Source organism: Cannabis sativa, chromosome 8, assembly GCF_029168945.1.
Source record: "Cannabis sativa cultivar Pink pepper isolate KNU-18-1 chromosome 8, ASM2916894v1, whole genome shotgun sequence".
NCBI classification, from domain to species: Eukaryota; Viridiplantae; Streptophyta; class Magnoliopsida; order Rosales; family Cannabaceae; genus Cannabis; species Cannabis sativa.
Window position 1 is genome coordinate 41638699 of NC_083608.1, and position 14565 is coordinate 41653263.

At 34.4% G+C, this 14565-nt stretch overlaps 2 protein-coding genes and 2 non-coding genes across 4 annotated transcripts; all 4 read left to right on the forward strand.

The window, feature by feature from the left end:
* Positions 1-3100: 3100 nt before the first annotated feature.
* LOC115699675 (rRNA 2'-O-methyltransferase fibrillarin 1) lies at positions 3101-5420 on the forward strand. The gene is made up of 6 exons (XM_030627197.2): positions 3101-3281; positions 3364-3776; positions 3908-3985; positions 4094-4270; positions 4858-4926; positions 5021-5420. The coding sequence occupies exons 1-6, from the start codon at positions 3266-3268 to the stop codon at positions 5195-5197; spliced, it is 930 nt and encodes a 309-aa protein (XP_030483057.1). The 5' UTR covers positions 3101-3265; the 3' UTR covers positions 5198-5420.
* Positions 4385-4455, forward strand: LOC115701717 (small nucleolar RNA snoR60). Its single transcript, XR_004008704.1, has one exon. It is a non-coding gene; the product is annotated as a small nucleolar RNA snoR60 (small nucleolar RNA).
* Positions 4556-4626, forward strand: LOC115701718 (small nucleolar RNA snoR60). The gene has a single exon (XR_004008705.1). It is a non-coding gene; the product is annotated as a small nucleolar RNA snoR60 (small nucleolar RNA).
* A 1471-nt stretch (positions 5421-6891) lies between the features above and the next one.
* Positions 6892-8484, forward strand: LOC115699584 (large ribosomal subunit protein uL2z-like). The gene is made up of 2 exons (XM_030627071.2): positions 6892-7437; positions 7884-8484. The coding sequence occupies exons 1-2, from the start codon at positions 6998-7000 to the stop codon at positions 8218-8220; spliced, it is 777 nt and encodes a 258-aa protein (XP_030482931.1). The 5' UTR covers positions 6892-6997; the 3' UTR covers positions 8221-8484.
* The last annotated feature ends 6081 nt before the right edge of the window (positions 8485-14565 follow it).

A 14565-nucleotide genomic window follows, 5' to 3' on the forward strand; every position in this document is an offset into this window, starting at 1 on the left:
TATTTACAAAAGATTTGGGGTCAACACCAATCTCCGACCCGGACCGAGACCCGGGACCCGGACCCGGACCTAGACCCGGACCAGAACAGACCTGGACTCGGACCCCAAACCTCGGACCTGAACCCCAGACCTGAACCCTAAACATGGACCCGAGACCCGGGACGGGGACCCAGACCCGGACCCGGGACTTGGGACCCGAGCTGGACCCAGACTCAGACCCAAGACTCGGGACCCACACCCCGGTCCCGGACCGAGATTCGGGACTCAAGACGCGGACTTGTAGTTGGTGTTGGGATCGAGTGTATTGAAAATATATTATAACTTTACACAATCTATTAATACAAGTCAATATCAAACATAGTATTGTATTAAATAATACTAATACAATACAGTACAACAAAATCCAACACAATACAATACAATACAACATACCAAACGAGCTCTAAGGGTATTATTGTCATTAAAATTATTATCCAAACACCACATTTTTATAATAGTAAGATATGTTTTTTTGGTAAGGTACTACACTAAAATATATTTACTTTGATTTTATTTTTATTTTTTGGTAAGAATATTTACATTGATTTTAGGTTTCCAAAGAAAACTCATTTTATTTTTCATTATATAAATATATAAATATATATATATATATATATCCACTTTGCTTTCAAATACACTTATATTTATATATACACATTTATCCAATTAATTAAGGGACATCATATTCTCTCAAAAATAAAAAAAAAATTAACATCATATTCTTATTCTACTTCTTTTTATGCATCCCTCTTTCTGAAAAATAAAAAGTGATAATAAACTAATTTGAAAGAACTTTGTTGATATAAGTGAGACGGGCCTTAGCTTTCTTAAAAGTATTTTCACTAAACAGGTTTAGAGAATCTATAATCATCTTATCTCGTTTGTTGCTTAGGTTCTAAAAGGTTTTTATTTCTCCAACTCTTCCTTTCTCCTCAAAATGAATGCATTTTTCCTTATATCCTTTACGCATATAGTTGATGTAAGAAATCAATATTTGTTATAATTAATGGATCCCAAGGAGGAAAGGTTTACTATTGACTTCTCGAATAGTTCTACCTCTTTAAGCAATAGTTGATTCTTTGATGAATTGGAATAGTATTTGGAACTGAGTATTGGTGCGTAGTGCTTTAAATAAATAAGAAGCAGATGATGTTGTCTCATTTGCTAAGATAGCTTTATTATTTTTTTTTTATTTAAGCGTTTATATATTACAATCATGTTTTACTTGGGACTCGAACCCAAGACTTTCAACATACACACCCACCTAAGATAGCTTTATTTGGCATCATATATAATAGTTCAATGTGGAATATTGTGAAGAGTTGCTATTGGTTGACTGCATGAATAACCGTCATCTTCGCCAAAGGGTTCTTGTTGGTGAACAAAATTTTATAAGCTTAATGAGCCAACCAAAGTGATGGATATGTCATAAATTGTCAAACCTCTGCTGAGTTCTGGAACACCTTCAATCAATTATTCATCACAAGATCCAGAGCTTGACTACTTCAGATTCGAGGATATCTCGAATACACCAAGAAAGGCTAATAGTTTGGAGATGATCTAGCTGCTTCTGGCCGACCAATCTATGATGAAGATTTAATCCTATCTTGAATTTGAATACGAAGTTGTTATTGTCAATCTTACATCTCGATCTGAATCTTTTGATTTGCAAGAAGTTTAATTCATACTCCACAACCAAAAAATGAGAATAAATCAACACTCCACAAATTCTCTAGTCAATGTTATCATAAACTTACTGTTATATCTTTCTAAGTCAATATCAATGGTTGATCTTAGGTCAATAGATCTTAATCCTGAGATGGTTAGGTTCAATCTTAATTGTATTATTTATGTTCTTCAATTTGCTCGTTAAAGTCGACCAATTGGATTTTCTCGTGACATACAGATTAAGGACATGGTAGTTCAATTAAGTGGGAGCGCTAATCATAGATATGGAATCTATAACTTCTATAAGTATTTAGAAGTGAAACGATGATTTCTTTCGAGCTTAGCTTGATAGAGATAAATGATTGATGTCTCATTTCAGTAATTATATTAGTTTACTGAAATATCATTTATATGTAGCTAAGTATTTTAAGGATAAAATACATTGAAGGGTAGAACGGTAAATTTATCCCTATCCGATGTAGATCATCTATAGAGGATCTTTGACTATTTGGATTGTAACAATGAATAATTCATAACATATCTATATCTTGGTACATATAGAGTGTTTATGCAATTCTGAATCTATAGTGGTGCAAGGAAGAATTAATAAGTTAGAGAATTTACTTTGTAAATTCTAGTTCTACTTATTGGAAGTTTGATTATATAGGCCTATGGTCCCCACACTAATTGAGATAATACTGTTTGTAGACTCAGTTAATTGGTTTTAATTAATCAATTATAATTCTAAAGTTAGACTGTCTTATTTCACCAAGAGCTTAATTGTGAAGAAAAGATATTTTAGGATTAATTTATTTATTAGGAGACTTTGTTAAGTCTAATTAATAAATAATATAAATGATAATTTTATTTGATAATTAATTATAATTATTAAGGGTGTGTTTGGAAGTAACTGTGTAATTACTAGGGATGGTAATTACTGGGGTAGTAAATACACAGTTGAGTAATTACACTATATTTTAAAATGCAAGGTGTGTTTGGATATGAGGTGATAATTACATATAAAATCCTAATATCTTATTTGGCAAAACAGTTAGTAATTACATGGGAAAAAATATTTTTTAATAACTAATGTTTAATGGTCATGGGGGCCATGAGAATTGGAGGGTGTAATTGGAACCCCCAATTACTTCCAATTACACAGTTACAGTGTAATTATATGGTCAGACAAAAATACTAAATTGTATAATTACTTCCAATTACACACAAATCTAATTATATTGTGACTTTCTAAACGCACCCTAAATAAATAGTTTTGAGATATATGAGATTGAAATTGAAAGAAGAATAAATAGTTTAAATAAAGTGACAAAATTATAAGGGAGGCCTATGATATCACTTAAAATTTATCCATTATTTTATTTTATTTTAATCCATATAATTAAATTTAGTTGAAATAATATAAAAAGGACATCCTCTCCAAACCCAACTCCTTTATATAATCACTACGGTCACCATTGATAAACCCTAGCAACCTTCTCTTCGGTTCTGTAAAACCCTAATTCCTCTGCGGCTTCAGTCTCTTTTCTCTTCAACGAAAATGAGACCTCCAAGAGGTAATTAATTAATTTCACTCTTCCCATTTCGATTACTATCCAATAACCCTTTTGTATTGTACTAACGGTTTTGATTTTCCAGGACGTGGTGGCGGTGGATTCGGCGGTGGCGGCGGTGGATTCAGAGGAGGCCGTGGCGATGGAGGAGGTCGTGGAAGAGGAGGAGGAAGGTCATTTGGGGGTTCCAGAGGAGGACGTGATGGTGGCCGTGGAAGAGGAAGAGGAGGACCAGGCCGTGGTCGTGGAGGACCTGGTGGAATGAAAGGTGGTAGCAAAGTTGTGGTTGAGCCTCATAGACATGAGGGTGTGTTCATTGCTAAGGGTAAGGAAGATGCTCTTGTTACTAGAAATATGGTTCCTGGTGAGGCTGTGTACAATGAAAAGAGAATCTCTGTTCAGAAAGAAGATGGAACTAAGATTGAATACAGGGTTTGGAACCCTTTCCGTTCTAAGTTGGCTGCTGCTATTCTTGGTGGTGTTGATGAGATTTGGATTGTAAGTATAGCTTTTATGATTTGGGTTCTACTTATACTTCAGTAAAGTTTTTATCTTCTATGAATTGGGTTTTGTTTATTGTTCTGTAAAGTTTTAATTTTTATTGGTTTTGTTGAATGTTTGTAATGTAGAAACCTGGAGCTCGTGTTCTATATCTTGGAGCTGCTTCTGGGACCACAGTTTCTCATGTGTCTGATGTTGTTGGACCTGTAAGTATTTAATTTAGTCCTTTTTATTGTTCAGTTCATGTTGGAAGAGAAGAGAATAAATTTGTAGTTTTTTTGTAGTGTTAACTTTAAATCTTTGTTTTTTTTTAGGAAGGATTGGTTTATGCTGTTGAGTTTTCACACAGAAGTGGTAGAGATTTGGTTAACATGGCCAAAAAGAGGACTAATGTCATTCCCATTATTGAAGATGCTAGACACCCTGCTAAGTACAGGATGTTAGTTGGGATGGTTGATGTTATCTTTTCCGATGTTGCTCAACCTGATCAGGTTTGATTGCTTGTTCAATGAGGAACACCCCTTTCACGTTTCTATTTTAACATTGAGTATTATTATAATGATTCTAAAATTTTTTAAACAACTCGTATAGCTTATTGTACATTTCTGCATATGATGATATACTCGGATTCCCCTACACGATGTAATGAATGATGTAACTCGAGTTTTCTGATGCGTATTTTGTTGTTTTTTTTCGACAATCAGATGCCCCTGTGTTTATTTGCCTGTGTTTTATGCTTTATGTTTTTGGTTTGTATTTTGTGTTTCTGAAAAATTGAGCTTGTGATGAGTTTCTCGGATTCCCCATCAAGACATTGCGAGTGATGTTAACCCGAGACTCTGATGCTCAAACCAGACTTGCATCATACTCTGTGATTTGCTTTTCAGTTTGTTAGCCTTTTCCTATTATTAAGTTCGGTTTGGCAATGTGGAAAATGAGAATTATAATCATTTGATGAAACATAAGAACTACAATGAATCATGAATGGTTAACTATCTTCTAATCTCAACCATTGGAGGAAAGCATGGTTGGAACTTCCAGTGTTCTTTTGTATCTCAAGTATTGATCAACTTTGCAGGCAAGGATTCTAGCATTGAATGCTAGTTACTTTTTAAAAGCTGGGGGTCATTTTGTAATCTCCATCAAGGTTTGTTTTTTTGCAACTAAATCCATTTTGTTGGCTCTTACCGTTAGATAAATGACTGGTTGTGTTGATGGTTCTATTGTGTTTGATTTTTCAGGCCAACTGCATAGACTCTACAGTTCCCGCCGAGGCTGTGTTCCAACAAGAAGTTAAGAAGCTTCAAGCCGAGCAATTCAAGCCCTTCGAGCAAGTGACTCTTGAGCCCTTTGAGCGTGACCATGCTTGTGTTGTTGGTGGCTACCGTATGCCAAAGAAACAAAAGCCTGTTGCTTAAACATTTATAGCTTTTAGGCTTTAGACTTGAAATTAATCATAATAGGCTTTTAGGCTTTAGACTTAAAATTAATCATAATATGTATCAGTTGAAGAAGCAAAGTTAGCAGAACTTTTTTGATTTGTTTTTTATTTTCTTTCTTGTTGGATTGTAATTGCTGAGCATAGCGTTTTGACTTATGAGTTGAGATCATTATATATTCACTTAATCAGTTTGCTTAGTATGTTCTGTTTATGATTCATTATATAATCATTTAATCAGTTTGCGTAGTATTGCTGAGCATAGCGTTTTTGGCTTCATCATTCATGATTGATTTTCAAAAAGCTCACTATATGCAATATGGAGATTATGGATTCATCTGTCATCGCTATACTTGTATTATGTGGGTTATTTGGACGGAAAGGAACTGCGTTCTCCGTGGTGGTTCAATCAACTTAGCTTCCCAAGCCGGTAAAGGGAGTCCTATGGAAGCCACCTGATCTAAATGCCTTAAAACTGAATGTTGATGCTACGGTCATTATGAACACCAAAACCTTGAGTATTGGAGCTGTTATTCAAGATCACAATGGGTTTGTTATTGCTGCCTTATCTAAATTAGTCCAAGATTGTTTTCGATAAGACGAGATGGAAGCAAAAACCTTTTTTCATAGTATCAATTGGGCAAGTTAACTACAAATTTCTATCACGTTCATTTAAACTGATGCTTTACGAGTTTCTATTGCATTATTTGCAACATCTTTAGATTTGTCTTCCTTTTCTTATTTAATAGCTGATGTTTGTTATCTTTTATTTTCTCTGTAGAATTATTGTTTCTCATGTTCGGAGACATGTTAATCAAGCTGCACATGAGTTAGTAAAATATGCTCTAATGTTAGATGAAGATGTATGTTGGATTGGTGAAATTCTTCATTTTATTTTCTTCATTGTTTGTTGTCAATGACAATTGTTTTATAATAATAGTGAATATTTTATCTCAAAAAAAGAAGTATATATAAATTTTGGGTAATGTGTAAAAAGAATAATTACACATTTTCAATGTTTTTCGTGATCGAGTACAAAAATACGACACTATCCATAACTTTCCAATTTATAGGTCTAAGACAGTGAGTTGATATTTAGATTGTTTTTTTTTTGATAAGTTGATATTTAGATTGTAATCGAGTATTTTATTTCTTCATCATTTCAACTGTATTGGGTAGATCCTGACAAAAAAAAAGAAAAGGAAAAGAAAAACTGTATTAGGTATTTCAGATATATGTATACATATTGTTGTAAAAAAGAATAGATATATGTACATATATGGTTATTTTGTTAGAGTGTAAAAACATGGTATATTTGAAAAACAATCTCAGTTTCTACAGTGTTCAATAGGCTCGTTCTGTACAATATTATTAGGGCTCACTTAGGCCCAAAAGAAAAAGGTTAATCTGGTCAAATAATATTACATATAAACCCTAGCTCCATTACTGTAGAGTTATATTTGCACTGTACAGGTTTTTTTTTTTTTTCTTACATTGTTTTTGTGTTAATTTTAATGAATTTTTTTATTTTATATATATTTTTTAAAATTATGTATAACTTTTTAATAAAATTTTTATATAATTTTTTATTTTATTTTGTTATAATATTTAAAATATAATTTATTTTTATTTGATAAATGTATTTTTAATAATATAAATTAAAAAATAAAATTGATTAAATTGAGGATGTATGTATTTATAAGTTTTTGTCTATTTGTCGAAGCAGGGAGGGAGGTGTGTCATTTCTTAGTTACTGCCCAAAAAAACCTAACTCTCAGAAATGGGACGAGTTATTCGTGCGCAGCGTAAGGGTGCGGGGTCGGTCTTTAAGTCCCATACCCACCACCGTAAGGGTCCGGCCAGGTTCAGGTCTCTCGACTTCGGCGAGCGCAATGGTTACCTGAAAGGTGTGGTCACTGACATCATCCACGACCCAGGAAGAGGTGCCCCACTGGCCCGAGTCACCTTCCGTCACCCTTTCCGGTACAAGCACCAGAAGGAGCTTTTCATCGCCGCCGAGGGTTTGTACTCTGGTCAATTCATCTACTGTGGAAAGAAGGCCAATCTCGTTGTGGGTAATGTTCTTCCTCTCAGATCTCTCCCTGAAGGTACCGTTATTTGCAACGTCGAGCACCACGTCGGTGACCGTGGTGTCCTTGCTAGGGCTTCTGGGGACTACGCCGTCGTTATCAGCCATAACCCGGATAATGGAACCTCAAGGTATCTCAATACTTATTTTTTACCTTTTAATTTTTAATAGAAGTTTCAGCTGTTTATGTACAAATTTATTTAATGTAATTACTTGCTGTTTGTCTAAACATAATTTTGTATAGAAATTGAAAGTTCTAAAAAGATTTATGCTTTGGTCCATTTCCATAATCAATAGGTTAGGTGCACACGTTTATCTTGTTAATTAAATATGAATTTCTTATGGGGTCGAATGATGTTTTGTTTAGATTTGAACAGCATGCTTTAATTTTTGTAATACTCAACTTCGACATTTGATGCTGAAAATGTAGTCAATTTTGTCATATTGTAATATATGTTATTTGTTGAGGTTATCTTTTTTCATTGTGTATTTGAAATTAGCTATTAAATATTCATTAGACTCTCGTAGAAAGTAAGCTGAATATGGTTCTTATTACATTGATGTTGGAAATGTGTAGAGTTAAACTTCCATCTGGTGCCAAGAAGATTTTGCCAAGTGGTTGCAGAGCTATGATTGGTCAGGTTGCAGGAGGAGGCAGAACTGAGAAACCTATGTTGAAGGCAGGAAATGCTTATCACAAATTCAGAGTCAAGAGGAACAGTTGGCCTAAGGTTCGTGGTGTTGCTATGAACCCTGTTGAGCATCCCCATGGTGGTGGTAACCATCAACATATTGGTCACGCCAGTACCATTGCTAGAGACGCTTGTCCCGGGCAAAAGGTTGGTCTCATTGCCGCCAGGAGGACTGGTCGTCTTAGAGGACAAGCTGCTGCTGCTGCATCAAAGTCCGACTAGAGTTCTTAGACATTGTCAAGTTTTAATTTCCTATGTGGGCATTTTTATCTCATCGATACTACTATTTTATTAGTCTACTTAGGATTGAATTTCTGTTTCTGGATCAGAACTACAATTTTGCATTATGATAATCATTTGTGTTTTATTGTTTTGCTTTTGTTGGAAAGTACTGTTGAGTTAAAATGTTTTTTTTTTTGGTTTATGCCATCTTAGGTTTGCTTTGGCATTTTTATAATTTATTTGAATGCACTATGAGTTTTGCCAGATGTTCCAGTTTATAATACTCTGCTCTGATTTCTTGTTCTCAATTTTGCACCAACTGAAGCTTTCGTAAGAATCATAATCATATTTGTTGAATTGCTGAAAAATTAGTTGAAACGTACTTCTAAGTGCTTATAAAGATATATGCTATAGTTTGTAGAAAGAACCTAACTTGTCTGATCATCCATGGCCCATGGGTTTGTCTTAAGCTATTTAGCCAACTTTTTCATTCCCCTTTATTCAAATTGCTAGTTTGTTTGTCTTCAGCTATGAACGGATTGCACCATTGATTTAAGTTAGGTTTTCATTGATTTATGTTGAGATTTAGGCCAGGCTGAGATGAGTTGCTCATCCCTCCAAATCATTCATAGAACACATCACAGTGTTCTTTGAAACCTTTGAGAATAACAATTCACAATTTGACATCTATACTCTTTGCTTTTTCAGTTTTCAATACTCTGCTCTGAATTCTCGTCTAAGCTAAGTATTCCTACCAATGTGTTTATTGCAACGTTGCATAAGGAAAAAACATACAAGACATTTGTTTTGTTTTTTGTTTTTCTTGCAAAGAACATACAAGACATTTGTTGAAAACTGCTTTATAACGTGTTAACTGCATTAAAATATATTTACAGTGATTTAGGTTTCCAAAGAAAACTTATTTTATTTTCATTATATACATTGGCTTTGCTTTCCTTACTTTAAGATTTTTTTTTTGTTTAGAAAAGATTGCATAGGATCATAAGGGTGGCAAATATATTAATATGTATACACACATTTATCAAACTAATAAACATCATATTCTAGTTCTAAATCTGACAGTTTTGGGCCAGAGAGGCCTTTTAACATGTCCCTAATTTAATCCAACGGTACTTGTACAAATAGATATGATGCGGTGGACACTTGTTCGAATGACCTTTCTTGGCCAAGCTGATGCCCTTGGCCGGCCAGCCCTTCGCTAAACAATTGTCCTTGGTTGGTTAGCCCTTAGCTAGGTAGCTGGTTTTGGACGACCAGCCCTAGTTGGATATGGCCGGCCAGTCCTAGGCTGGTTAGTCTCCATTGGCCGGCCAAACTGGCCAGATTCTCCTGGCTGGTCTGCAGGTTAATGGGAGGTTGTTAAGGTTTGGTGGATCCACCTACTTGAAATTATTGTTCAGTGGTGGAACAAAATCACTTCGGATCTCGCTCCTCGAATTATTGTGGTCCTATGCGTTTTCACTTATCCCAGGATCTAGTATGTTAAAAATGGGCCTTAGAACGACTTGTTCTCGAATATTCTGGGGGGAGCATCACTATGCTGGTTGGGCCAAAGACTGGTCTATTGGTGATGCCTCTGCTCTAGGAATGTTTGCTTGTCCCCCAACGGATCCTGGTGCTATGGATTGGCTATTACTGCTGCATAATCTATTTGGCAAGATATGACCGTCATCAGACAGGGAAAGGTCTGTCCACGTGCTCGAGGGACCTAGTTGGACAGTTTGTCCAATGTCTACCTGCCTCAAGACCTACCTGACCTGTCGATGAGCCTTCCTTGTAAGAGTTCTCTTATAAAATCATGGCTCCTTCCGGCAGTTCTCTCATTGAACCACCTGATTGTCAGGTCACTAGCTTCCATGTTACGGCAGTTCAGCTCTACCTAATGGGCTCGGAGGATGGTCTTTTAGTCATCCATCCATCTTAGGAATTCACATTTCTGTTGGGCGAAAGCATCACAACCAACAATGCGCGGTTCTTCTATTTGAGTGACCTGGCCTACAACTTCTCTAAACCTGGCCAGCTCAATATCCTCTCCTAGGTCCACATGAGGTTCGCCAATAGCTGGTTCGCCAATTCCTGGTCCTATTTCTCCTGCATAATATTGGGGAACAGTCCCAGTTGTGCTCCGTGGAGGCTGTTTCGTGTTGACAAGATCTTTTGTTCGAGGTGTTGTTGGTGGATCTGTCCTGGGCGGCAAAGGCTTATCATTAAGATTCACTTGGTTAGTAGGATCAATAGGATTAGTGGTATTGGTTGAATTTGTTGGGTTTGCAAAATTGGCAGGATTGACGGTGTTAGTCAGATTAGTAGGACCTTTCGTGGTGGGAGGAACACGAACATCGGGATTAGCCATCATAGGATCTTGAGGAAGACCCGAGAAGTGGATGTAGTGGTTCTCCTAGTTACAATCATGATGATTGATCAGAAGGACAAACAATGCTCTCAGTGAAAGTACCAAAATATTAACCTTGGATTTGGTCAACTAACAGTATAGCCTTATATAATTATTATTGATAATCACCACGTGTAAAGTGTAAAAGCAAATGATAAAATTGACACAACGATCTATAGAGATTCGACCCCCTTATTTGGTGGGTAGTGGCCTACTCTCTTGTTAGTTGTATTAATCCTAGAGATAATACTATGTAGATTACATGCTTTTGCCTTGTAATTTATAGCTATGACTTTCTTTGAATGTTACAATGGTGAGAACTGATGGATGAAAAATTCTGAACAAGTGAGATGAGAAAATAGACTAAGTGTCAATAAAGAGGAAGTGGCTGTTGCTGAAATTTATAAACACTACGCAAGTGCACGCAATCAAGTAGTATACTCACGCAAGTGAGGTCGAACCACAGGGAATTAGATTAATTACTACTAAACTATACTTATAATTCTATTTGGCAAATCAAAAGTATTTATGATTTAAAAAGAATGAAAGTAATTTAGAAAACTTAAATAACACAATTGAAAGTTTAGCAAGATGATATAATAGGGAGGAGAATCCTGTTGTATGTTTACCTAAATTGTTAATGCCTAATTGCTATCCTTTTCTTGAAGTGAATGACAGATTATAAATTAACCTAGCTCTTTTCAGATCTTCTAGATTCTAAATCTCTTGTTCTCTAATTAATCTCTTAATTAAACTAACATGAAATCAGCATTAAGCAATAATCTACTTGTCACATAAGTCATGTGAATACTCTCGTTTCACATAGAACATCGATTATCCAATTTTAGCATTCTTAATTCTCACTTTTCAGATTTCGAACTGAGATCATAAAACATGCACAAGGTGATCAATCTTAAACATGAAATTAAGAACAAATTAAGATAATTTCACAAATAAGAATGGAGGAATGGCAATTAAACATTAACTAGGCGAAACATTAAACAACAATCATCATCCTCCCTAAATGGGAAATTTAGTTCAGAAACAAATCCATAACCATTCCTATGACAATATTCAACATAAAGAAATTAAAGAGGAATAGAGAAAGAAACTGTTGGTGGATTGACTCTGGATCTTCACTTTGAATTACTATGCTCTTTTTGCCACTTTCTGCTGTGTTTTAGGGTTCCAAATCGCTTCCCTTGACTTCCAATCGCAGTTTTCTATTTATATCTAATTTTTAGGGTTCGTCGGACAAAAATACCCCTGACCGTACGGACGCTCGCCGCGGCCAAAAGTGGTCTCGCCGCGGCCAAAAGTGCATCAAAAAACCACGTTTCTGCCCAGACTTTCTAGCCGCGGCCATGGAAATCTCGCCGCGGCGAGATGGAATTTCTGCTTCGATCTCTTTTAGCAAAATGGGCATAACTTTTTCATACGAACTCCAAATGGGCTGATTCAAGATGCGTTGGAAAGATAAAAAAGAGATATAAAACTTTTATGTTTTGATTTTTTCCAAAATATGATCAGAACATAGTCAAATTTAGGCTTGAAGTTTTAGCTTTATTCTCTTTCAAAATTTTCTCGATTTTATAGATCACTGTTTTTCGAAATTTGTCCAATTTCTACATTCCAAGTGTAGAAACCTGAAACCAAAGAAAACAAGCGTAATTTTATTCCAAAAATAATAATAAAGAAGAAAAACAACTATAAAATGTGACCCAAAACCTAGGCTAAAAATAGCCTAACAGTGGCATGAGTGAGAGGGAGTGAGAGAGCTCAAGGGCTTAAGAGATCAGAATTCATGTCCCTTTTCACTTTGCCTAATCCTCTTTATATAGTTTTAGGACTTACAAAAGATTAGCATTCAAATAAGTAAATATCCATTCAAAATAGGGAAAACAACTCTTTTATGACATATTTAAGTTATAAAATAGCTAATTGATATCTTTAAAAGATATGTAGATATTTTGAGATTGAATTTCTAATTTCATGGGTTGTAAGAATTGTCCCACAACTGAAACCAAGTTGTGACCCGTCCAGAGAGATGGTTATGGACCCCATCATTCAATCGAAGTCCCCTTGATGCTCTTTGTTTGTGCTTGTCAGCCTACCCTTTTCTGAGGGCCTGGCCGACATATGGGTTCCCTTGGCCGGCTAGGGTTATGGTCCGACCAAACCCTCCTGGTTGGTCATTTTCTTGTAACTTGGTCTCACCTGAGTATTTGCAAACCTTGTCAATCGACGTGTTGTGCAAGGTGACTTTGTTCACTCTACTGACATGTTGTATTCCACGTGGCCTTAATCTTGCCCATATAGGCATTCCTTGTTAGGTAGATAAAATTTAGGATAACATATATATATGTTATTGCGCATAAATTATTATATTTAACTTTCAATAGTTCAACTCAGTGTTACAGCAAAGACAGAGAATAATACAAGTAATATTATACATACATATATAAAATACATATACATATCTTAAATATAATGTAACACTTAATTGTTAAAAGGTATGTATATAGTATACTTTCTTAAAAGGTTAATTTGGTAGATTTTATATCTGTTTCGGCATATTTTAAAAACAAATTAATACTTAATTTTTGAAGGGCATATCTATAATTGTTAAACCCGAAATTCAGCTATGTGCCAGAGGATGACACGTGTCCTACAAAAGGAATGTAAATCAACTCGAAGAATATAATAATTAATAATGTTGTATCATTAAATACAATTAAATAACTTGTCACAATTATATATAAGTTTGATAGAAAATATTCAAACTCATTGACTGTTTAGTCTTATGCGAGACAAAAGTAATAACTATTAAACTGGTATTAACGAGACATATATCTGCCTCAAGATAAATTTAGTTAAATAAAGAGGATATTTTCCTACCTGAGCAGAATAGAAGTAGCATATTAAACTGCCTCGTGTTACACATATAGTGTGATGATCACCTCACATTGCTAATATTAATGAAGGGATATAACAAGATGAGTTATTTTTCAACACTTAGCGTTTTTCCTATTTGAATGGACACGAAGGAGAACTCATCATGTTGGACGAGATGTAACCTTTTAAGTCAGCAATAACTTTCTATGGATTCTGTCCCTATTTATAGGAATATAAGTTGACAGTTATTCCTTTTAGAATAATTCATTTACAACTATTAATGAAACATGAACATTCTTCTCATTTCATTTATTCACACATTCCTCATTTTTATCCTCTAGACGAATTTGAGAGAAAAATATTTATTCAAAGACTAATATTGTATTCTTTATTTCAGAAAATATCCATAATAATAATAAGGATTTGTGAAATATATAAATTTTAACTTCAAAATCACGTAAAATATTTAGTGTTATTAATTATGTGTTTATTTCTATAGTATATTTATTAAAAAAAAAGACTATTAATTTGGTTAATAAAAATCTGTATATTGTTAAATCTTATATCTTTTTCGGTATCGAGAGGTGCAATAAATAGTATTTTTAAATGTTTAAAATTATATTGAAACAGTTTTTCTAACTAATTAAAGATCCTTTACCGATTATTAAAAGTTTTAATTTTTGTTATGATATATATTTCAAAGCAAACCAAAATGGAATATATTATATATTTGACCAAATAATTGAGATCTCAATTCCATCCAAGTTGAAGAGAAGACCACAAAATCAAGATCAACAACAATAATGGATGTGTTTCGTGACTTGCGCTACATCAAACAACTTTGGTGTCTAATTATATATATAGTTAGTTCCTAAAAAAAATATATAATTAGTTTTGTACGGCATATTAAATATTTTGTATTATTATATTAAATTATATTTTATATAATTTTTTATGTAAAGTTATATGTAGTTTTAATTTTTAGGGTTTTTTTTTAAAAAATTTTTACATTTCAAGACAGTTTTTTTTTTTTTGCA

Bases quoted from the DNA above. Each gene is read 5' to 3' on its own strand.
- LOC115699675 (XM_030627197.2), top strand. The intron at 3,777-3,907 runs GTAAGTATAGCT...TTTGTAATGTAG, and splicing joins GTGTTGATGAGATTTGGATT to AAACCTGGAGCTCGTGTTCT. The intron at 4,927-5,020 runs GTTTGTTTTTTT...TTGATTTTTCAG, and splicing joins ATTTTGTAATCTCCATCAAG to GCCAACTGCATAGACTCTAC.
- LOC115699584 (XM_030627071.2), top strand. From the start codon at position 6,998: ATGGGACGAGTTATTCGTGCGCAGCGTAAGGGTGCGGGGTCGGTCTTT. The intron at 7,438-7,883 runs GTATCTCAATAC...GGAAATGTGTAG, and splicing joins CCGGATAATGGAACCTCAAG to AGTTAAACTTCCATCTGGTG.